Here is a 25,491-nt window from a genome sequence, read left to right as displayed (position 1 = left end):
GTCACCTACAAGGCCACCGAATATACAAACCCCCCCCAAAAAAAGAGAGGCAGAGACATCCGGAAGGAAGACAGCAAATGACCCGTTATATTAAAAACAGATAACATTTGTTCGCTGGTGGGGTTACGTGTAGCGTGACATGAACCCACGATCCATGAGGACGGCCTCAACCGGGATCTTGGGTTCATGTCACGCTACACGTAACCCCAACAGCAAACAAATGTTATCTGTTTTTAATATAACGGGTCATTTGCTGTCTTCCTTCGGGATGTCTCTATGTCTCTGCCTCTCTTTTTTTGGGGGGGGGGGTTTGTATATTCGGTGGCCTTGTAGGTGACACCTCTCTGTCTGCTCACTGTGATTGCCTTGGCAACGGGCAGTAATCACCAGGCATTGTTCTGTGATTTATAAATGCGAAGGATTCGAAGATTTCATTTCCACAACATTCACCTGAGGAAGGAGGAAGCCTCCGAAAGCTTGTGAAATTTAAAATAAATTTGTTGGACTATAACTTGGTGTTGTAAAATTGTTTATAATTGTCAACCCCAGTCCATCACCGGCATCTCCACATCATAAAGGAAGATGGTAGTGGTTGTTGGAGGCCAATCATCTCGGCCCCAGGTCATTGCTGCAGGAGTTAAGCGAATGGGCAAAAATTTGGCAGATGGAATATAATGTGGGAAAATGTGAAGTCATCCACTTTGGGAGGAAAAATAAAAAAGCAAAATATTTGAATGGAGAAATACTACAAAATGCTGTGGTATAGAGGATCTGGGTGTCCTTGTACATGATCTACAAGGCACAAGTTCGGAGTGTGATGGAATACGCCACTTGCTTGGATGCAGCTGCAACAACACTCAAGCAGCTCGACACCATCCAGGACAAAGCAGCCAGCTTGATTGGCACCCCATGCACCACCCTAAACATTCGCTCCCTTCACCACCGGCGCACAGTGGCTGCAGTGTGTACCATCCACAGGATGCACTGCAGCAACTCGCCAAGGCTTCTTCGACAGCACCTCCCAAACCTGCGACCTCTACCACCTAGAAGGACAAGGGCAGCAGACTCATGGGAACAACACCACCTGCACGTTCCCCTCCAAGTCACACACCATCCCGACTTGGAAATATATCGCCATTCCTTCATCGTCGCTGGGTCAAAATCCTGGAACTCCCTTCCTAACAGCACTGTGGGAGAACCTTCACCACACGGATTGCAGCGGTTTAAGAAGGCGGCTCACCACCACCTTCTCAAGGGCAATTAGGGATGGGCAATAAATGCCGGCCTCACCAGCGACGCCCACATTCCGTGAATGATTAAAAAAACCCACAAAAAGTCAACATACAGGTGCAGCAGGTAATCCGGAAGGCAAATGGAATATTGGCCTTTATTTCTAGGGGGATGGAGTATAACAGCAGAGAAGTCATGCTACGACTGTACAGGGTGCTGGAGAGATCACACCTGGAGTACTGCGTACAGTTCTAGTGCCCTTATTAAAGAAGGACATACTTGCATTGGAGGCAGTTCAGAGAAGGTTCACTAGATTGATTCCGGGTATGGAAGGGTTGTCTTATGAGGAAAGATTGAACAGGTTGGGTCTATACTCATTGGAGTTTAGAAGAATGAGAGGAGATCTTATTGAAACATACAAGATTCTGAGGGGACTCGATAGGGTAGATGCTGAGAGCATGTTACCCCTCATGGGGGAATCTAAAACTAGGGGGCATAGTCTCAGAATAAGGGGTCACCCATTTAAGACGGAAATGAGGAGGAATTTCTTCTCCCAGTGGGTCGTGAATCTTTGGAATTCTTTACCCCAAAAAGCTGTGGAGGCTGAGTCATTGAATACATTCAAGGCTGAGTTAGACACATTTTTGATCAGCAAGGGAGTCAAAGGATATGGGGAAAAGGCAGGAAAGTGGAGTTGAGGTAAAAATCAGATCAGCCATGATCTCATTAAATGGCGGAGCAGGCTCGAGGGGCCGAATGGCATACTCCTGCTCTTATCTCTTATGGTCTTATGGTAATCATGAAGAAAGCTCAAAAAGGCAGTCTTGCCGCCTTGTAGGTACCCATTGGATCTTTACGTTTGGCTGTTGACTGACTGCTCCTCTATCTCCCTGCAGCCTTTGACATTGTTGACTGCACCATCCTACTCCAATGCCTCTCTTCTGTTGTCCAGTTCAGTTGGACTGCCCATGCTTGGTTTTACTCTTTCCCTGGCTGTGATCAGATGAGTATCTCCACCATTGGCTTCTCTTCCTGTCTGTACGGAGTTAATTAGAATCCCTTGAGGATTTATCCTTGGTTCCCTTCTCTTCACCCGTCTACATACTGCCTCTTAGCGCTATTATTGGCAGATATGAGGTCAGCTTCCACAAATATGCTGACAACACCCTGCTCTGCCTTTCTGCCACCTCTCAACCCTTCCACTACCTCTGTGGTGTCTGAATGCTCGTCCAACATCCAGTCTTGCATGAGCCACAATTTCCTCCAGTTAAAGATTAGGAAGACTGAAGCCATAGTCTTCAGCCCCATGCCACTGATTCCATCCCCATCCTTGGCCACTGTTTCAGGCTGAACGAGACTGTTTGCAACCTTGCCTTTCTATTCAATCCTGACCTAAGCTTTTGTCTTCTTTCAAAGTTCTCTAGATTCAGGAACTGTCCCTCTAGATTGGAAAATTGCACATGTCACTCCGATTTTTAAGAAAGGAGAGAGGGAAACCAGGGAATTATAGACCAGTTAGCCTAACATCTGTTGTGGGGAAAATGCTGGAGTCTATAATTAAGGATAGGGTGACTGAACACCTCACAAATTTTCAGTTAATCAGAGAGCCAGCATGGATTTGTGAAAGGTAGGTCACGCCTGACAAACCTGATTGAATTTTTTGAAGAGGTGACTAAAGTAGTGGCCAGGGGAATGTCAATGGATGTTATTTATATAGACTTCCAGAAGGCATTTGATAAAGTCCCACATAAGAGACTGTTAGCTAAGATAGAAGCCCATGGAATCGAGGGAAAAGTATGGACTTGGTTAGGAAGTTGGCTGAGCGAAAGGCGACAGAGAGTAGGGATAATGGGTAGGTACTCACATTGGCAGGATGTGACTAGTGGAGTCCTGCAGGGATCTGTCTTGGGGCCTCAATTATTCACAATATTTATTAACAACTTAGATGAAGGCTTAGAAAGTCTCATATCTAAGTTTGCCGATGACACAAAGATTGGTGGCATTGTAAGCAGTCTAGATGAAAACATAAAATTACAAAGGGATATTGATAGATTAGGTGAATGGGCAAAACTGTGGCAAATGGAATTCGATGTAGGCAAATGTGAGGTCATCCACTTTGGATCAAAAAAGGATAGAACAGGGTACCTTCTAAATAGTAAAAAGTTAAGAACAGTGGATGTCCAAAAGGACTTAGGGGTTTAGGTACATTGATCATTGAAGTGTCATGAACAGGTGCAGAAAATAATCAAGAAGGCGAATAGAATGCTGACCTTTATATCTAGAGGACTAGAGTACAAGGGGGCAGAAGTTATGCTGCAGCTATACAAAACCCTGGTTAGACCGCACCTGGAGTACTGTGAGCAGTTCTGGGCACCGTACCTTCGGAAGGATATATTGGCCTTGGAGGGAGTGCAGCGTAGGTTTACTAGAATGATACCCGGACTTCAAGGGTTAAGTTACGAGGAGAGATTACACAAATTAGGGTTGAATTCTCTAGAGTTTAGAAGGTTAAGGGATGATCAGATCGAAGTTTATAAGATATTAAGGGGAACGGATAGGGTGGATAGAGAGAAACTATTTCTTCTGGTTGGGGATTCTAGGAGTAGGGGGCACAGTCTAAAAATTAGAGCCAGACCTTTCAGGCTTGAGATTAGAAAGCACTTCTACACACAAATGGTGGTAGAAGTTTGGAACTCTCTTCCGCAAACGGCAATTGATGCTAGCTCAATTGCTAATTTTAAATCTGAGATAGATAGCTTTTCGCCAACCAAAGGTATTAAGGGATATGGGCCAAAGGCAGGTATGTGGAGTTAGATCACAGATCAGCCCATGATCTTATCAAATGGCGGAGCGGGCTTGAGGGGCTGAATGGCCTACTCCTGTTCCTATGTTCCTATGTCCTCTATCCTCTGCATCACAAAGACTGTCTACCATTGCCACCTTCTGTTTCTACGTTTGTCCATCTGCTGCTGAATCACTCATCCATGCTGCCTTAACCCCCAGTATTAACCGTTCAAACGCCTTTCTTAGCTGGCCTCCTATCCTCCATCTTTGGTAAATTTCAACTCATCCTGAACTCTTCCCGTAACCTTTCCGCCATCACACCTGTCCTCGCTGACCTACGCTGACTCCTGGTTCCCCAATGTTTTAAATTTAAAATTCTCATCCCCCTATTTAAATACTATAATATCCTTGCAGCTCCATTTCTCTAACTTCCTCCAGCCCTACTTGCTCCCCCAAACTCTCTTTCTCTGACTCGGGCCTCTTTTTCTACAATTACGTACTACATATCAGATTACTCATAATTTAACGATCTGCCCCAACAGAGATTGGGTTTATGTATGCAGCAAATGAATGATACCTGCTGCAATTGGAGACATTTCTACATCAACATAGTCACAGTTGAGATGGCAGGAGCTGAGGACCTAGTTCTGGTTATTTAGATGTCCAAATACATTGAATGGAAAGTTGTTCTTTTGCCTGTATAAATCCCAAGTGCAGAAGCTATAACTGTTTGTGAAAAGGGGAATGAGTACACGGCTGATAAATCCAGGTCTAATCCATGATAAACATTAGTTCCTGTGGGGATCTGCGATGCAAACAGCTCTACTGTAAATTGCCACTAAAAGGTCTCAACAATTTGAAAGTAGTCTGCTTGTATACATACGCACACATGCGGAATGGGTGATTAGGTGATTGTACTCCACCGTGGGGGAAGAAGAAGAAAATCAAAATCAACGAAATACTGTTGTGTAATATATGAAAAGGATATATTTCTGGGTTAATGTTCGTATTTCTTCAGAGACTTGAAACTGGAATGACACAACTGCGTCACACTTGCATTGATCCCCAAGTGATGGATTTCCTGTAAACAATTAATATGCATGTATTAATTGAGCTCTTATTGTGAAGGTGGTCCATAGGGTGGAAACTTTCAACGTCGGTGGGGGCATAAAACAGGCGGTTATGGATTAGCCGCCGTTGTATATCCCGCCTAATTTTCCTTCATTGGCTTCAATGGAAAGGAAAATCGGGTACGGTGTATCATAGAATCAAAGAAAGGTTACAGCACCAAAGGAGACCATTCGGCCCATCGAGTCCGTACCGGCTCTATGCAAGAGCAACCCAGCGAGTCCCACTCCCCCGCTCTATCCCCGTGGCCCTTCTTCCTACCAAAATGTATCAATTTGCATTTTTCTGTATTAAATTTCATCTGCCACGTGTCCGCCCATGCCACCAGCCTGTTTATATCCTCTTGAAGTCTATCACTATCCTCCTCACTGTTCACTGCACTTCCAAGTTTTGTGTCATCTGCAAATTTTGAAATTGTTCCCTGTACACCCAAGTCCAAATCATTAATATATATCAAGAAAAGCAGTGGTCCCAGCGCCGACCCCTGGGGAACAGCACTGTACACCTCCCTCCAGTCCGAAAAACAACCGTTCACCACTGCTCTCTGTTTCCTGTCCCTTAGCCAATTCTGTATCCATGTTCCTACTGCCCCCTTTATTCTATGGGCCGCAATCTTGATGATAAGCCTACCGTGCGGCACTTTATCAAACGCCTTTTGAAAGTCCACGTACACCACATCAACTGCATTGCCCTCGTCTACCCTCTCAGTTAACTCATCAAAAAACTCTGTTAAGTTAGTATATAGCTCTATCAAGTTATATATACGAGAGGCCAATCCACTACCGTCCTCTCTACCCCCCTGCTGAAATTGAAAGTTCCGGCCTCAATTCCTTTTGACTTTTGTCATTTCACTGACCCAAGCAGTACTAGTCATAGAATTACATACATGGAATTACACAGCATGTACAGCAATAGTAACAGGCCATTCGGCCCATTTGGTTTATACTCCACACAAGTTTCCTCCCACTCTAATTACCTCTGCTCACATATCCCTCTAGTCCCTGCATCAAACCTCCTCTTAAATGCAGTAACGCTATCTGCTTCAACCATTTCATGTGGCCGACGAGTTCCACGTTCTCAGTGTGTACTTTTAAATTGCAAAATTCTTCCTTCTTCCAGATTTTTTAACCTTAAATTTCCAACTAATTACATCTAGAAACAAATGATATTGTTTATAGGAAAGAACAAAACAGACTGTAAATGGGAAATGTATAAAATATAACAGTTCTGTCTGTTTTAGGCAAGAGTCACTTGCTACATTCTAGCTGAATAGCCACACATTGTTAATACTGCCTCCAATGTTCTTCCCATTTTGCCTACAGCGGGAATTACGCTGTGTTAAGTCCTATGATACTTGTAGGGAATTCTAGCAGGAATTACTGTGCATGCTGCTTGAAGTACCTTTGCAAATCTGTACTTTCAATTTTTCAGCAATTTCGCCCATGGTCCTGAAGTCCTTTGTGTAATATAAGTGTTCATCTTGTGGAAACGAAGCAATTTGTTGTAATTCTTCTTCAATTGCCTTGCCAACCCCAACAGCGTATATATTGATACCTGCTGAGACAGTTTCATAAGTATGTTACATTTTGTTTCTCTTTGCCTTCCCTGTGCCATATATTGCGCAGCAGCTAGGACAGGGTCTGTTTTCTTGCTTTGCCAGCGCTACTGTTGATGCAGCTGTCGGGAGTTGTACAAACAGTCCCGGTCACTGGCCTTATAATTTTCCCTCCCTTCCTGTGAGGAGGTGCCTGGCCCCTTGCTTGCTGCTTTGGCATGAGGACCTGACTGAAATTGAGAAACTCAGCCACGATCAACTCAGACACAGATCAACGTCCCAACACCTATTAAATAGCACATTGGAGTCTCATTGCCGTTCATTTTCAGTATGTTGTAAAGGCTACCAATGACATATTGGAAAGGGTGCTGCAATAATATAAAATAACTGCTCATTACTGCAGTTGCATTTAATTTGTCAAATTTGGAAAATAATACATCACATCAGAATTTGGCAAGTCTCCTTTTTTAAAAAAAAATCACATTTCATGTACACAAGTTACATCAACAGAAATCCCTGGGGCCGGAAAGGGCAAAGAGTGGGTACATCACCCCCGGGCACTAGAATTTGGGATGGAACCCTCTTTCTGCCGCGATAACTTCTGTCAGCTTTTTGGAGCCTTTAAAGTTTTGTAACAAGTACACTTCAATTCCAGTAGAAAATAAGTTACTTTTATAGGATGTAAGATAAATTGTAAATTTAAGTCTATAAAATAATGAGGGGCATAGATAAGGTAGATAGTCAAAATCTTTTCCCAAAGGTAGGGGAGTCTATAACGAGGGGGCATAGATTTAAGGTGAGAGGAGAGAGATACAAAAGGGTCCAGAGGGGCAATTTTTTCACTCAAAGGGTGGTGAGTGTCTGGAACGAGCTGCCAGAGGCAGTAGTAGAGGCGGGTACAATTTTGTCTTTTAAAAAGCATTTGGACAGTTACATGGGTAAGATGGGTATAGAGGGATATGGGCCAAGTGCAGGCAATTGGGACTAGCTTAGTGGTATAAACTGGGCGACATGGACATGTTGGGCCGAAGGGCCTGTTTCCATGTTGTAAACTTCTATGATTCTATGATTCTAAATAGTCTTCGTTCAGAGAAAGCAGTTACGTTATATATTTTGTTAGATTTACTTTAACTTGCATGTAATTTGTTCCAAAACCCACATTCCGCAGAGCAACCCGTTAACATGTAACCGAAGCCGAGTATCTGAACATCCTACGAGGTTCTTCTCACGATAATTGTTTAACTTTTGACGGCTTAAAATGCATTTCTTTATAAAGCAATGTGACACTTTACACTTCTGCTTGTAAGCCGTGTTTTGAAATCTCAATCTCTGGAAGGTGCTCTGTGCCTCGGTCACAAGCTGCTTCTGTCAGATGCTAAAATGAAGATTGAGTAGTTCATGCTGAGTGTAGTATTATATAATGGGCTTACAGGTGACTTTACTAATATATCAATAATTTCTTCAATTCTTTGTTGAAATACAGAACCGAGAGGAGAACTTAGATTTATATTGTTTCTTTCACTTACTCGGGACGTCCCAAAGTGCCTTGCAGCCAATGTATTACATTAAAGTTTAACCCCTGTTGATGTAGGCAAACACCGCAGTCAACGTGTGCACAGCAAGATCCCACAAACAGAAGATGAGACAAATTACCAGTTAATCTATTTAGTGGCATTGGTCAAGACACCACACTCCTGCTCTTTGAATAGTGTTTTGGGATCCTTTGTGACAGCCCTGGTTTAACATCTCATCCGAAAGGCAATTCAGCACTCTCAATACTGCACTGAAGTATCTTTTCCTAATGTGCCATGTTATTGAATTTCATCAGGGGAAAAACAATGATAGGGTAATTATGGTGGAGCATGTCAGTTGGCTATAGTTCACAATTGGAAACCAACGTTCGTAAATAATTTGAATTTAAATAAAAGCTGATTGTGTTCAAAATGTTCTGAGATGAGAGCCTAGCCTTTTTGGTCACCGTGGTCATGTTATGCAGGAAGGACCCTGGTTAGACCGCACCTAGAGTACTGTGAGCAGTTCTGGGCACCGCACCTTCAGAAGGACATATTGGCCTTGGAGGGAGTGCAGCGTAGGTTTACTAGAATGATACCCGGACTTCAATGGTTAAGTTATGAGGAGAGATTACACAAATTGGGGTTGTATTCTCTAGAGTTTAGAAGGTTAAGGGGTGATCTGATCGAAGTTTATAAGATATTAAGGGGAACAGATAGGGTGGATAGAGAGAAACTATTTCCGCTGGTTGGGGATTTTAGGAGTAGGGGGCAGAGTCTAAAAATTAGAGCCAGACCTTTCAGGAGCGAGATTAGAAAACATTTCTACACACAAAGGGTGGTAGAAGTTTGGAACTCTCTTCTGCAAACGGCAATTGATACTAGCTCAATTGCTAAATTTAAATCTGAGATAGATAGCTTTTTGGCAACCAAAGGTATTAAGGGATATGGGCCAAAGGCAGGTATATGGAGTTAGATCACAGATCAGCCATGATCTTATCAAATGGCGGAGCAGGCACGAGGGGCTGAATGGCCTACTCCTGTTCCTATGTTCCTAGATGCTCAGGACACATTACCATTCTGCTTTGCTTTAGTTGCCCATTCAGCAACCTCATCTTGCGCACGCCCGTCAGTGAACATGATCGCTATCTTCGGGACGTTCTCCGAAAGAGCTCGGGCCCCTTCAGCGACCTTGAAGCTATTTTTGAAGATCTGTTTCAGAGGGAGCCCTGTCATGGATCCTCGGCCGATGTATTTTGTCCGGCTCACTGCTGCCTTGATCTCATTAACCGTGCTGTAGCGTCTGAGAGGAAATTCAGTGCGGACTTTAGTGGCGTACTGCACCAAACCTACTCGAGTTGCGTTCGGTGCAATTTCCAACGCATCCACGATGTTGTTGACAAACTGTTTCACCGATTGGAAATTCTGTGCTCCAAGGCTTTTGGATCCATCAACGATGAAGACCAGGTCCACTGCTCCATCGGTACATTCTACAGAACCCAAACATAAGAAATAGAATGCGCATTAAGCACACTTTATCCTGTGGCCAACATAAATGTGTCATGACCATGCTCATTACTAATCTCAAAAAATATTTAATGTGCTCTTTATTCCCCGTGCAGGAAATAAAGTTATAAATGTAAGTCTGGGCAATTTTGCCTTTGGCTAACGTTTATGGAAGAAAAGCAGTATGGTATGACTTGGAGTTTTAGGATGTGGATTTAGACTGCAATTCCCAACACAGTCATTTGGGATGAATGGCCTGTTATTGTGCTGTAAATTCTATGTAATAAGTAGAGTTTACTTAGTAAATTGATCCATACAGGGACAAAGGCAGCCAGACCCAGTCTCACTAAATGAAAATGTCATTATCCCATATCTTTCTCAGTCCTACTCTTGTGCATGCATAAACACACTCCAAGTCTCAATCAGATACATACCAGGCCAAGTGAGAATCATAGGGAAGGACCGCGACAAAGCAAAAAATAAAACACACACACACAGAACAGAGAGGGAATCACAGATAACCACAGGGACAGAGGAGGAGGTACAATCAGATGCACACAGCAACAGAAAACCACAGACACATTGCGACAGTGTGTTAGAAACATCACAGATACAGGGATGGAGAAAGAACTACAGATGCACACAAAGGGACAGAAAGTGGATTTGATCAGTTATTGTAGAGGATGGATTATTGCATGAGTAAATTGCATACGAAAATAAGCTTACTAACTATAAAAATGAAATAATTTTGCTGCTGAACTTTTTGATTTTGCTCCAACAAAATTAGGTAAGTCCATTCCTGCTGAGACTATAACCCCAAACATTGACCCAGCTGAGACTAGCTAACTCAGTACTGATCAGGGTCAATTTTGGACCTTCCTGTCTCTATGGCTGAGTTTTGCACTCAGGAGTACATTTACCATCTGAGCCATTGTGGCAAGTCACAATGTTGCCGATTGTACTAACTACAGCACCAGCTAAGACCCACTGTTGCAGACTGTTGGGTTAATTGATGAGTCTGTGCCGCCATAATTATAGGCCACTGGGCCTAACTTGTATTCATGTTAGGGCTGCCAACTCTGGTTGGACATATTCCTGGAGGTGTCATCACATGCCCTCCTGCCTCCGACTGCCCCGCCCCCACGCTCCCACCATTGGTCAGCCAGCACGCCCATACTCGCGGCGCACCGCCAATTGGAAAGCGAATAGACTCTTCATTATCCGATTGGATGATTCTTGACTGTCAATCAAACAGCCTTTTTTTCCCATGGCTGATATTTTTATAACTAGTAAACAAAAGTGTTCAAAGAAAATTTTTTTTAAAATAATTTTTTAATGCCCCCATGATCTTTCTCCCGGGTGTTGCTCGCAGCAGTGTCCTGGAGATTAATCTTCAGGCAATCCTGGAGGGTTGGCAACCCTACTTCATGTAGAAATGATCTATCTTTGTGTCAGGTTCTGGGGTCTGGAGTCTAGTGTGGCAGCTATTGACACATAACGTCTGTTCAGTGAAGAATGTTGAGTGAATAGTGTCACAATGCAACCAGGCATTAATCCCATTCTCCCGGCAATTCCCGTGGCCTTCTGGCTAATGTTTGCTAAGCAAGTTTTTAAAAGAATGTTCTGCCTATTTGTTTAATCATACAGAAATGGCCTACAAAAATCATATCTGCTACCTGGCCCTAGAACAGTTTCAGTTCACATGGTCAGGTAAGATTTGCAATTTTTTTAACCTAAGGAACTGGTGGATATGTTCATTTTAACTCCAGTTTACTGCGATGGATAGAGTTGCAGTGAGCTCTACACCCTATAGAGGGGGTGCTTGCGCAAGGTGCAGATAAAGTAATTTAAATGGCCATGGAGTGTTCAGCTAGTCCAAGCACGTTTAGATTGTGTTCAAGCTGACGGTTTGTTCCAATTAAATAGGTTAGGGACAGCCAGGGGGTCACAATTTTAAGTTGTATAAGGCCAGATCGAGGTTAGATGTCAGGAGGTGCTTCTTTTCCCAGAGAATAGTGCACCTCTGGAACAGGCTGCCGGCTCGTGCGGTGGGCGCCAATTTGCTGAATTCCTTCAAGCGAGAGCTGGAACTGTTTCTGGCTGGGGTGGAGATCACCTCTTACAAAAGGTAGGTATTGTAATGCATAGAATTATCAGGGCCAGAGTGAACTCCTGGACTAGTTTCAATCGCCATGGCTGGGGTGGGGGGTCGGAGAGGAATTTCCCAGATCATATTTTCCCCAAATTGGCCTGGGTTTTTAATCTTGTTTTTCACCTCTCCCAGGAGATCACATGGTTTTGGGTGGGGTGGGGAGTCAATATATTGTGATGCACAAGGTATCACAAATTGTGTGGGACAGGCTGGATGGACCAGAGGGTCTTTTTCTGTCTGTCATTGTTCATATGTTCATAAGTATTCTTGGGCTGGGGGAGGGAGGCTCCAATTTTGGATGACTGCACAGGTGTTTAAAACTCTTTAATACACACAAGCACTGCAATGGATTTGTTACTGAAAAATATTATGTGTGAGGCAAAGCAGTGCTGCAAAGTCATTGGTGCAGTTTAGAATGGCCATCATTTGTCCAGTTAATGGGATGGACCAGTATAAATAAAAAGCTTTATGGAAAATGAGCACGATTGTCCGCGTGCAAAATAGAGGCCATCTTGTGCATACTCAGGAGACCAGTTTTGCTTATCTGCACAGCTTATATTTTAAAGAATCCAGCAATTGAAAACTGGGCTTTTAATGCCCGGTTTTCATTTCTTATAATTATTGAGTAACCACCCCTGAAACTGGACTCTCCTGTGCAAAACTAAACTGGTGGACATCCTAGTGTGGTTTGATTGGTCAGAGTTGCCAACTCTGGTTGGACGTCTTCTCGGAGGTTTCATCACATCACTTCCCTTCGACAACCGCCCCGCCCTCATGCACCTGCCATTGGTCATCCGACATGTCCATCCTCACGGAGCCCCCGCCTTCCCACTGCCAATTGGAAAATGAACAGACTCTTCATTACCCGATTGGATGGTTCTTGACTGTCAGTCAAACAGACTTTCTTTTCCGAGCTCCAATATTTTTATAATTAACAAAAGTGTTTAAAAAACGCAATTTTGGTTTTTTATGCCCCTATGATTTTTCTCCTGGGTTGTTTGTAGCAGTATCCTTGCGATTAATCTTTAATTCCTGGAGAGTCCAGGACTATCCTGCAGGGTTGTCAACCCTATGATTGATGTATACATTTTAACAATCATGTCCAGTTGATGTACTGTTTTCTGTTGTTGATGATCAGCAGTAAAACCTCAACCTAGGACATGACTGAATGAACGTTTCTGCAAACATTTGTTGGATTAGAATGAATGAACTCAGATCATTATGGGACAGGTGAGTATGGTTCTTAATGAATACTTTGTGTCTGTCTTCACAAAAGAGGAGGATGATGCAGAGATTGTAGTTGAGGAGGAGGAATGTAAAATATTGGATGGGATAAATATCGTGAGAGAGGAAGTATTAAGGGGTTTAGCATCTTTGAAAGTAGATAAATCACCAGGCCTGGATGAAATGTATCCCAGGCTGTTAAGAGAAGCAAGGGAGGAAATAGCGGAGGCTCTGACCATCATTTTCCAATCCTCACTGGCTACAGGTGTGGTGCCAGAGGATTGGAGGACTGCTAACGTTGTACTGTTGTTTAAAAAGGGAGAAAGAGATAAACCGAGTAATTATATGCCAGTCAGTCTAACCTCGGTGGTGGGCAAATTATTGGAATCGATTCTGAGGGACAGCATAAATCGTCATTTAGAAAGGCACGGGTTAATCAAGGATAGTCAGCATGGATTTGTTAAGGGAAGGTCATGTCTGACTAACTTGATTTAATTTTTTGAGCAGGTAACAAGGAGGGTCGATTAGGGTAACGCATTTGATGTAGTGTACATGGATTTTAGCAAGGATTTTGCCAAGGTCCCACATGGCAGACTGGTCAAAAAAGTAAAAGCCCATGGGATCCAAGGGAAAGTGGCTAGTTGGATCCAAAATTGGTTCAGTGGCAGGAAGCAAAGGGTAATGATTGACAGGTGTTTTTGCAACTGGAAGGCTGTTTCCAATGGGGTCCCGCAAGGCTCAGTACTAGATCCCTTGCTTTTTGTGGTATATATTAATGATTTGGACTTGAATGTGGGGACCTTGATCAAGAAGTTTGTAGATGATACAAAAATTGGCCCACATGTGGTTGATAGTGAGGAGGAAAGCTGTAAACGGCAGGAAGATATCAATGGACTGGTCAGGTGGGCAGAAAAGTGGCAAATGGAATTCAATCCAGAGAAGTGTGAGGTAATGCATTTGGGGAGGGCAAACAAGGCAAGGGAGTACACAATAAATGGGAGGATACTGAGAGGTGTAGAGGAACAAAGGGACCTTGGAGTGCATGTCCACAGATCCCTGAAGGTAGCAGGACAGGTAGATAAGGTGTTTAAAAAGGCATAAAAGATACTTTCCTTTACTAGCTGAGGTACATAATATAAGAGCAGGGAGGTTATGCTGGAACTGTATAAAACACTGGTTAGGCCACAGCTTGAGTAGAATCATAGAATCATAGAAGTTTACAATATGGAAACAGGCCCTTCGGACCAACATGTCCATGTCGCCCAGTTTATACCACTAAGCTAGTCCCAATTGCCTGCACTTGACCCATATCCCTCTATACCCATCTTACCCATGTAACTGTCCAAATGCTTTTTAAAAGACAAAATTGTACCCGCCTCTACTACTGCCTCTGGCAGCTCGTTCCAGACACTCACCACCCTTTGAGTGAAAAAATTGCCCCTCTGGACCCTTTTGTATCTCTCCCCTCTCACCTTAAATCTATGCCCCCTGTGTACAGTTCTGGTCACCACATTACAGGAACTATGTGATTGCACTAGAGAGGGTACAGAGGAGATTTACGAGGATGTTGCCAGGACTGGAGAATTTTAGCTTTGAGAAAAGATTGGATAGGCTGGGGTTGTTTTCTTTGGAACAAAGGAGACTGACGGGAGATTTAATTGAAGTATATTAAACTATGACGGGACTAGATAGAGTGGATAGGGAGGACCTATTTCCCTTAGCAGAAGGGTCAGTGAAAGTATTTGGTAGAAGGATTAGAGGGGAGCTGAGGAGAATTTTTTTCACCCAGAGAGGTGTTCTTGGTTTGGAACTCACTGCCTGAAAGGGTGGTAGAGGCAGAGACCCTCAACTCATTTAAAAAGTACTTGGATGTGCACTTGAAGTGCCGTAACCTACAGGGCTACGGACCAAGTGCGGCAAAGTGGGATTAAGCTGGATAGCTTTTTTTCGGCCGGCACGCACATGATGGGCCGAATGGCTTCCTTCTGTGCTGTAACTTTCTATGATTAAAAGGAAGATTTCAAAAGTAGTGAGAAAAGTGGAGTCAGATGGATGGTGAAGGACATACTCTGACAAGTCTTTCCATCAGGGTTAAGTATGTATCCTTTCCGACATCTGCAGAGGTAGTTGTCTTCTGTGTTCACACAATCATGCTCACATTCATGCTTGGACAGGGCACAGAAGTCAATTCCTGAAATAAGGACAGAAAACAATATGAATGAAAGAAAGAACTTGCATTTATATAGTGCCTATCACAACATCAGGACTTCCCAAAACGCTTTACAGCCAATGAAGTATTTCTGAAGTGTAGTCACTGTTGTAATGTAGGAAACGTGGCTGCCAATTTGCGCACAGCAAGGTCCCACAAACAGCAATGTGATAATGACCAGATAATCTTTTTTTAGTGATGTTGGTTGAGGGATAAATATTGGCCCCAGCACACCAGGGAGAACTCCCCTGCTCTTCTTCGGAATAGTGCCATGGGATTTTACGTCCGCCTGAGAGGGCAGACGTGGCCTCGGTTTAATGTCTCATCTGAAAGACGGCACCTCCGACAGTGCAGCACTCCCTCAGTACTGCACTGGAGCGTCAGCCTCTATTTTGTGCTCAAGTCTCCGGAGTAGGACTTGAGCCCACAAACGTCTGACTCAGGAGGCGAGGGTGTTACCACTGAGCCAGGGCTGACAGCTGTACATTGCCATAAGGGAGCTGTTACTGTTCTCTCCACAGTCAAGGCATTGTATAGTGACGGTATTGGATCCAGTACAGTGTCAGTCACAAACACAACCACATCTCTATCTCCTCTTTCATTGTACTTTGTACTGAGGACCTGCGCTGCTTATTTAATAAGAACAGTTTTTAGTATTGTGTTCAATTCTGGGCACCACACTTTAGGAAGGATGTCAAGGCCTTGGAGAGGGTGCAGAGGAGATTTACTAGAATTGTACCAGGGATGACGGACTTCAGTTATGTGGAGAGACTGGAGAAGCTGGGGTTGTTAATGAAGGGTTTTGACAAAGTAAATAAGGAGAAACTGTTTTCAGTGGCAGAAGGGTCAGTAACCAGAGGGCACAGCAAAAGAGCTAGTGGCGACATGAGGAAACATTTTTTACGCAGTGAGTTGTTATGATCTGGAATGCGCTGCCTGAAAGGGCGGTGGAAGTAGATTCAATAGTAACTTTCAAAAGGGAACTGGATAAATACTTGAAGGGAAAAACTTACAGGGCTATGGGTAAAGACCGGGGGAGTGGGACTAATTGGATAGCTCTTTCGAAGACCCGGCACAGGCACGATGGGCCGAATGGCCTCCCTGTACCTACTATGATTATTTAGCACCACCTGGCAAGAATGTGATCTTCATATCAATCCAATTGTCGGGAGAGGGTGATGCGGTAACTTATCATCCTGTCCTTTTAACTTCTGAGATTCAGCCCAGTCTTCTCTCTGTGCTGGCTGGATATGAACTGAGTTTTGGCAGTCTCATAAGATGTCCACTTGGTAGTACAGTACTCTTGCTTCAGAATTAGAAGGTTGTGGGCTGAAGCCCACTCCAGGACTTGAGTTTACAAACCTAGGCTGACACTCCAGTGCAATAGTCAAGGAGAGCTGCCCTGTCTGAGATGCTGTCATTTGGCTGAGATGTTAAACCTAGGCCTTTTCAGGTGGGCATGAAAGATCCTGTGGAGCAGAGTAGGGAGTTCTCCTGGTGACCTGACATTCCCCCCTCAACTAAAACCAACAAAAACACAACGATTGTTCATTTCATTGCTGTTTGTGGGATTTTGCTATATGCAAATTGTGTTTGCCTGTAACAATAATGACTCCACTTCAAAAAGTAAAAGCAATGCGTAAATCATTGAATTAATAGAATGTACAGCACAGAAACAGGCCATTCGGCCCAACAGGTCCATTCTGGTATTTATGCTCCATATGAGCTTCCTCCCTCCCTACTTCATCTAACCCTATCAGCATATCCTTCTATTCCTTTCTCCCTCATGTGTTAATCTAGCTTCCCCTTAATCTTAATCTAGCTTCCCCTTATGCTATTCGCCTCAGCTACTCCTTATGGTGGCGAGTTCCACATTCTAACCATTCTCTGGGTAAAGAAGTTTCTCCTGAATTCCCTATTGGATTTATTAGTGACTATCTTATATTTATGGCCCTTAGTTCTGGTCTCCACCGCAAGTGGAAACATGTTCTCTTCGTCTACCCTATCAAACCCTCCATAATCAGGTCACCCCTCAGTCTTCTCTTTTCTAGAGAAAAGAGCCCCGGCCTGCTCAATCTTTCCTGATAGATAGAACCTCTCAGTTCTGGTATCATCCTAGTAAATCCTTTTTGCACCTTCTCCAGTGCCTCTATATCCTTTTTATGATATGGAGACCAGAACAGTTCACAGTGCTCCAAGTGTGGTCTAACCAAGGTTCAATACAAATTTAACATGACTTCTCTGTTTTTCAATTCAATCCCTCTAGAAATGAACCCCTTTTTTTATGGCTTTATATCTCTAAATCACTTAGAGATGTGATAAAGCAGGATACAACTGCAAGGCTTTGTTTTTTCTTTCAACCTTGTTCCCAGTGGGTGTGGCTCCATAGTACAAAACTGTGCCACAGTTCAACATCCTGCACAATGTTATAGTGCCTTTAACATAGGACAACGTCCCAAAACGCTTCACAGGGAGTCATCAGACAAAAATTGTCACAGAGCCAAAGAAGGAGATACCAGGACGGGTGACTAAAAGCTTGGTCAAAGAGGTAGTTTTCAAGGAACATCATAAAGGAGAGAGGCAAATGCATGATATAAGGGGACCATGGAGGGCAAGGGATAAATATATTTTAAAAATTAAAAATTGCCCAATGACTTGTTTTCACCCTTTTATTGGGTTGCCTCTTGAATACTGGACAAGCAACCTACTTCTGTGCCTCTGTTTTGTAATTGTCTCCTAGGAAGTGTTCAGGGGCTCATATCGGTCAGACCAGTTGACTGATTCTGAAGAATTCTGTCCATGCCAGCCTGCAGCACGATCTGAATAACATCCAGGCTTGGGTTGACAAGTGGCAGGTAACACTCATGCCACATAAATGTCAGGTAATGATCATCTGAAACAAGAGAAAGCCCAACCTTCTCCCCTGGCCTTCAATGCCAGCACCGTTGCCAAGTCCCCTCCACCAGCAATAGCTTTGGGGGTCAACACTGACCAGAAGCTTAATTGGAGCAACTGTATCAACACTGGCTACAAGAGCCAGGAAGAGGCTGGGAAAAATGGCTCATTTCCTAACCCCGCAAAGTCTCTGCACCATCTACAAAGCTCAGGGATATGGGCCAAAGGCAAGTATATGGAGTTAGATCACAGATCAGCCATGATCTTATCAAATTGCGGAGCGGGCACGAGGGGCTGAATGGCCTACTCCTGTTCCTATGTTCCTATTAGTGTAATGGAATACTCAACACTCGCTTGGATGGATGCAGTCACAGCAACACTCAGGTAACTCAACACCATCCAGACCAGAGCAGTTCACTTGACCAGTGCCCTTGCTGTTGACCTCAGTATCCACCCATCATTGGTGCACTGTGGCTACAGTACATACAATCTGCAGGATTCACTACAGCAACTCCCCAGGGTTATTTCGACGGTACCTCCCTCCCATGTGACCTCTACCACCGAGAAGGACAAGAGCAGCAATATGGTGGGAACACTATCGCCTGAAAGATCCCTACCGAGTCCCACGCCATCCCGACTTGGAGAGATAGCGCCGTTCTTTCAGTGTTAATATCCTGGAACTCTCTACCTAACAGCACTGTGGGAGCAGCATCACCACAAGGACAGCAGTGATTCAAAGAGACGGCCCACAACCACCTTCTCGGGGCAACTAGAGATGGACAATAAATGTGGCCTTATCAGTGTCACCCACATCATGCGAAAATATATATATTTTAAAGGATCACAGGCGTGGACAGTGTCTGTGCTGACTATCGGTCTGGAGTTTGAACTGTGTTGCTAACTTCATTTTCTGTTAGCTTTGATTTCTTTATTGACTTTTCACAGAGCCTCTCATTGCTGCATAGGCTTGTTCAGTTAGATCATTCCAGGTGACGACTGCTATCACTGTCGCTTTGTGATTAGGAAATGCGGTGAGGGACAGTTACCACCATTATGCAGTGTTCATCGCTATGGAGGTCCCGAGCAAAGGACTGATGCAACTCAGCCAAGTGCCAGTGTGTTTGAAGAAAACACCGCCCACCAACTTAAACCTCAGTTATTTCACAAATGGTTATATCAGGAACAACATCTTTCACACACGCCACAGGAACATAGGAACAAGAGTAGGCCAGTCAGCCCCTCGAGCCAGTTCCGCCATTCAATTAGATCATGGCTGATCTGTATCTTAACTCCATTTACCCGCCTTGGTTCCGAATCCTTTAATACCCTTTATCTAAACAAAATTCTATCAATCTTAGTTTTGAATTTTTCGACTGACCCCCAGCCTCCACAGGTTTTAGGGGGGAGAGAGTTCCAGATTCTCTCTCAGAAGAAAAGTGAGAGACAAAATTGATGTCAGGTACAGCTCACTGTGTAAAAACACGGTAATCCTACAGCAAAGTGCCTGCAGAATACAACAGGGTGGTGGGGGTCTGGAACTCACTGCCTGAAAGGGTGGTAGAGGCAGAAACCCTCAACTCATTTAAAAAGTTACTGGATGTGCACCTGAAGTGTTGTGACCTACAGGGCTACGGACCAAGTGCTGGAAAGTGGGATTAGGCTGGGAGGCTCATTTTCGGTCGGCGCGGACACGATGGGCCGAATGGCCTCCTTTTGTGCCGTAAATTTTCTATGATTCTATGAACAGCTCAGAGGAAAAAATATGGACGATACAAATTATATTCTTAGCAAAAGGCAAACCCCAGGGCGGATACTTACGCCGGCAAGTCTTCCTGTCTGGATTCAGTGTGTATCCTGTGTGACATCGGCAGATGTAGGAGGTTTCTGTATTGGCACATTCGTGCTCACAGCCATGGTTTCCAAGAGCGCAATAGTCAATCTCTGTCAATAACATCAACACCTTGCATTTATATAGCACCTTTAATGTAGTAAAACATCCCAAGGCACTTCACAGGACCGATTATCAGACAAAATTTGACACTGAGCCACATGAGGAGATATTAGGACAGGTGACCAAAAGCTTGGTCAAAGAGGTAGGTTTTAAGGAGCACCTTATAGGAGAAGAGAGAGGCGGAGGGGGTTAGGGAAGGAATTCCAGAGCTTAGGGCCTAGGCAGCTGAAGGCACGGCCGCCAATGGTGGAGTGATGAAAATCAGGGCTGCGAGATCTCGGAGGGTTGTAGGGCTGGAGGAGGTTACAGAGATAGGGAGAGGTGAGGCCATGGAGGGATTGGAAAACAAAGATAAGAAATTTAAAATCGAGGCATTCCCGGACCGGGAGCCAATGTAGGTCAGCGAGCACAAGGGTGATGGGAAAACGGAGCTTGGTGCGAGTTAGGATACGGACAGCAGAGTTTTGGATGAGCTCAAGTTTACGGAGGGTGCAAAGCGGGCGGCCGGCCAGGAGAGCATTGGAATAGTCGAGTCTGGAGGTAACAAGGGCATGGATGAGGGCAGCAAAGTTAACAGAAACACATTCAAAAGAGTGAAGGCTCTAAGTTTATTTCTTGGGGAATGTCTGAAGGAAGACTATTTGGTACCAGATATTGGTTGCTAGAGAATTCTTGTGCTGGAGGCTGGAAGATGGCGGTGACTGCAGAAGTGAGTGAGGTATAGAAGGTCTAATTTTATAAGTTAATCAGTAAGTGGTGATTGAGATGCACAGATTTAATGGGAAGATTTCTAAAGAGCAAAATGTAAAAGTTTGTTTTACATGTAAAAAGTCATTTAGAACCATAACAAAGCTAAGCCAGTGAATCATCATGGTATATTTCACTAGCATCAACATCTGTGATAGAATTATTTTCCCCACAACTCTTACTTTTATGACCTTCCTGGGTACAATTGCTGGCCCAATGCACAATGGTAATCATTTGTAAGCACAGTGTGCTACGAACCTCTCTTCTTTCAGAGACTAGATTGAATGTGCTGACTCGCTTTCCCTGTTATCCTTGTCTCTTCCTCTCCCTTCTGGTTCTTTTGCCAATGACCTTAAATCTGTGAGCTCTGGTTAATGACCCTCCCGCCAGTGGAAACGGTTTCTCCCTATCGACTCTATCAAGACTCCTCATTGTCACACAAGGTCAGCTAATTGGTGTGTAGACCCACCATACCACAAGGTATTGGATGCACTAAGTTATCCCCTCACAAATTCTCAGATCTACTTTTAACCTTCTTTAACATTTATGAGCACCACAAGGACACCATGTAGCATCAATGTACAGTTTCTATTCAAATCAAAGAGATTTAAATTAAAACAGCAAAGAGATTTAAATTAAGACATCAACCAGCCTTACTTCTGCACGTTTTCTGATCCTTATTTAGGATGAATCCTTCTTTACATTTACAAATGTAAGATCCTGGTGTGTTAATACAGATCTGTTCACATCCATGGCCAATCACGCCACAAAGGTCTGTGTCTATAAACAGTAAAAATAAAAGGTTTACCATTAGTACAGTATTAACATTTACAAACATGGCAAAAGAACCAAGAGGGGAGATAAGAATTTTTTTACTTAGCGAGTTATTATGATCTGGAATGCACTGTCTGAGAGGGTGGTGGAAGCAGATTCAATAATAACTTTCAAAAGGGAATTGGCTATATATTTGAAAAGGAAAAATTTGCAGAGCTGTGGGGAAAGAGCAGGGGAATGCAACTGATTAGATAGCTCTTTCAAAGAGCTGGCGCAGGCACAATGGGCCGATTGGCCTCCTTCTGTGCTGTAACATGCAATGAAATATTCTGCATAATTAAACCTGTACATTAGATACTTTCTCTGATGAAGAAAAGTTGTTCTTCGCTATGAATGTACCTAATTTGTGTTAAACCAGTGTTTTGTGAACTTTAGTGCTGGTTTTAGCGACTCAACACAAGGGCTCAATTGGTCATATTATTCTTAACGGTAGTTTTGGGCTATGAGGTACAGTTTGGACTGAATTTAATGATCTAGTCTGGTAGTGAGTTTGATGGAGCCATATTGTATTTAAAGCCAAATTGAACTGGGCCAGCAAACTTAATAAAAGCTTACTCATTCCTAACTACTAGTGACAGAGTTGGACCATTATGTATTCACTTCTCACATCTAATTTACCCCAACTACTTTCTGTGACACAGATTACTTTTAAACAGTGTGTTTAAAACATGACAATGTAAAGCCCTCCATACGTACCACATATTTTGGTTTGGAACTCTGTGAGCAGAGTTTGAATCATGCTGAAATTCTGCACAAAGAACACATGCTTTCCATGGGGCTCGCTGCCAATGAGCCGGAGGATGCTCATGTCAACTCTTCCTACACCAACGGCGAAGATCAGAATACCAGAATTTCTTGCTTGAGCTGCCACTTCCGCCACCTGATCCTGGGGTCTCCCGTCTGTCACTATGATCGCCACTCGTGGTACATTTCTGATCTGCGGCCTCGCCCCCTCAGCCGTAGAGAATGCCACATTCATCGTGTATTCGATGGCCAGTCCCGTCATGGTGCCAGTTGCCAGATGAACCATGTCTTTAACGTCCTTCATCATGTCCACCACCTTCTTGTGGGTTTTCAGAGAGAACACGCTTTCAACAGTGCTGCCATAGAGAACTAGGCCGACTCTGGTCTTGTCTGGGCCAACGTCCAGGAATTTGAGAATATTAATGATGAACTCCTTCACTTTCTCAAAGTCAGGAGGAAGTATACTCCGGGAGCTGTCAATGATGAAAACTAAGTCTAAGGCCTTGCCAACGCATTGTTTCTCTAAAAAGAAACACAACTGTTTACTTTAAAAAAAATATATGCAATGGGAAAACTTCGGTCATAAGTACCAGTGGAGAACTGTAAAAAAATCTTTCAGACCACTTGCTAGGCCATATACCAATGTGTTCATAGTGTCTGAAAATGTTTAAGTAGATTTGGATTTTCCTTTTAGTAGTTGCATTATTTACAAGAACATGCATTTATATAACATCGTTAATGTAGGAAAACGTCCCAAGGTACTTCAGAGGAGCGTAATCAGACAAAAATTGACACTGAGCCAAAGGAGATATTAGGAAGGGTGAGTAAAAGCTTAGTCAAAGAGGTAGGTTTTAAGGAAGACCTTAACGGAGGAGAGAGAGAGTTGGAGAAGTTTAGGGAGAGAATTCCAGAGCTTAAGGCCTCGATGGCTGAAGGCACGGCCGCCAACGGTAGGGCAAAGGGAGTTGGAGGAATGCAGAGTTCTTGGGAGGTGTAGGGCTGAAGGAAGTTACAGAGGGGGCGAGGCCATGGAGGAATTTAAACAGGAGGGACGAAAATTTTAAATCTGAGGTGTTGCCAGACCGGGGACCAATGTAGGTCAACAAGCACAGGGATGATGGATGAGCAGGACTTGGTGCGTTGGAATTTTGGATGGGCAATGGAATTTTGGACGAGCTCACGTTTATGGAGGGTGGAAGATGGGAGGTCAGCCAGGAGAGCATTAGAATAGTTGTTTAGCACAAAAACACCAACCAGACTGAATGGGAATGAGAACTGGGAGATATTTATTGTTGCAGAAATTGCATCACTCAAAGTGCAATGAAATACACACTCAGGGAACAACATAACCTAGCAATAAAGTTATGACAATATGGCCATCTGACTGGACAATTCATTTTTTAATATAGACAATTGCTATCTAGCTGTTACAAAGCGCACAGTTGAGGACAGGATTGAACATGAGAACATAAGAAATAGGAGCAGGAGTAGGCCAATCGGCCCCTCGAGCCTGCTCCGCCATTCAATAAGATCATGGCTGATCTGATCCTAACCTCAAATCTAAATTCATGTCCAATTTCCTGCCCGCTCCCCGTAACCCCTAATTCCCTTTACTTCTAGGAAACTGTCTATTTCTGTTTTAAATTTATTTAATGATGTAGCTTCCACAGCTTCCTGGGGCAGCAAATTCCACAGACCTACTACCCTCTGAGTGAAGAAGTTTCTCCTCATCTCAGTTTTGAAAGAGCAGCCCCTTATTCTAAGATTATGCCCCCTAGTTCTAGTTTCACCCATCCTTGGGAAAATCCTTACCGCATCCACCCGATCAAGCCCCTTCACAATCTTATATGTTTCAATAAGATCGCCTCTCAATCATCTGAACTCCAATGAGTAGAGTCCCAATCTACTCAACCTCTCCTCATATGTCCGCCCCCTCATCCCTGGGATTAACCGAGTGAACCTTCTTTGTACTGCCTTGAGAGCAAGTATGTCTTTTCTTAAGTATGGACACCAAAACTGTATGCAGTATTCCAGGTGCGGTCTCACCAATACCCTATATAACTGCAGCAATACCTCCCTGTTTTTATACTCTATCCCCCTAGCAATAAACGCTAACATTCCGTTGGCCTTCTTGATCACCTGCTGCACCTGCACACTAACTTTTTGATTTTCTTGCACTAGGACCCCCAGATCCCTTTGTACTGCAGTACTTTCCAGTTTCTTGCCAAAGTGCATAACCTCACATTTTCCAATATTGTATTGCATCTTCCAAATCTCCGCCCACTCACCCAGCCTGTCTATATCCCCTTGTAGGTTTTTTATGTCCTCCTCACTCTCTACTTTCCCTCCCATCTGCAAACTTCGATATGTTGCACTCGGTCCCCTCCTCCACATCATTAATATAGATTGTAAAGAGTTGGGGACCCAGCACCGACCCCTGCGGAACACCACTGGCTACTGGTTGCCAGTCCGAGAATGAACCATTTATCCCAACTCTCTGCTTCCTGTTAGATAACCAATCCTCCACCCATGCCAGAATATTACCCCCAATCCAGTGATTCTTTATCTTGAGCAATAATCTTTTATGTGGCACCTTGTCGAATGCCTTCTGGAAGTCTAAATACACTACGTCCACTGGTTCCCCTTTATCCACCCTGTACGTTATGTCCTCAAAGAACTCAAGCAAATTTGTCAGACATGACTTCCCCTTCGTAAAGCCATGCTGACTTTGTCCTATCAAATTATGTTTATCCAAATGTTCCGCTACTGTCTCCTTAATAATAGACTCCAAAGTTTTACCCACCACAGATGTTAGGCTAACTGGTCTATAATTTCCAGCCTTCTGCCTACTACCCTTTTTAAATAAGGGTGTTACATTAGCAGTTTTCCAATCTGCCGGAACCTTTGCCGAGTCCAGAGAATTTTGGAAAATTATTACCAAAGCATCCACAATCCCCACTGCCACTTCCCTCAAGACCCTCGGATGTAAGCCATCAGGTCCAGGGGATTTATCCGCCTTGA

General features: G+C 43.8%; 1 protein-coding gene across 2 annotated transcripts in view; it reads right to left on the bottom strand.

The window, feature by feature from the left end:
* Nucleotides 1-25,491, bottom strand: part of LOC137310053 (matrilin-2-like) — a 41,013-nt gene that overhangs the window by 2,974 nt on the left and 12,548 nt on the right. Inside the window, exons 3-9 of one of the 2 annotated variants that reach the window (XM_067978017.1) lie at nt 22,423-22,992; nt 21,550-21,672; nt 20,013-20,135; nt 15,159-15,281; nt 9,285-9,698; nt 6,544-6,699; nt 5,003-5,095 (exon numbers count right to left, since the gene is read on the bottom strand). In XM_067978017.1, coding sequence (XP_067834118.1) covers nt 5,003-5,095; nt 6,544-6,699; nt 9,285-9,698; nt 15,159-15,281; nt 20,013-20,135; nt 21,550-21,672; nt 22,423-22,992 — 1,602 coding nt within the window. The remainder of the gene's footprint in view (nt 1-5,002; nt 5,096-6,543; nt 6,700-9,284; nt 9,699-15,158; nt 15,282-20,012; nt 20,136-21,549; nt 21,673-22,422; nt 22,993-25,491) is intronic. The other variant, XM_067978024.1, reaches the window with a different exon arrangement.

This window comes from Heptranchias perlo, chromosome 3 (assembly GCF_035084215.1).
Source record: "Heptranchias perlo isolate sHepPer1 chromosome 3, sHepPer1.hap1, whole genome shotgun sequence".
In the NCBI taxonomy this organism is placed as follows: Eukaryota; Metazoa; Chordata; class Chondrichthyes; order Hexanchiformes; family Hexanchidae; genus Heptranchias; species Heptranchias perlo.
The sequence above is the reverse complement of the archived record's forward strand: the minus strand, read 5'-3'. Positions and strand labels throughout refer to the sequence as shown.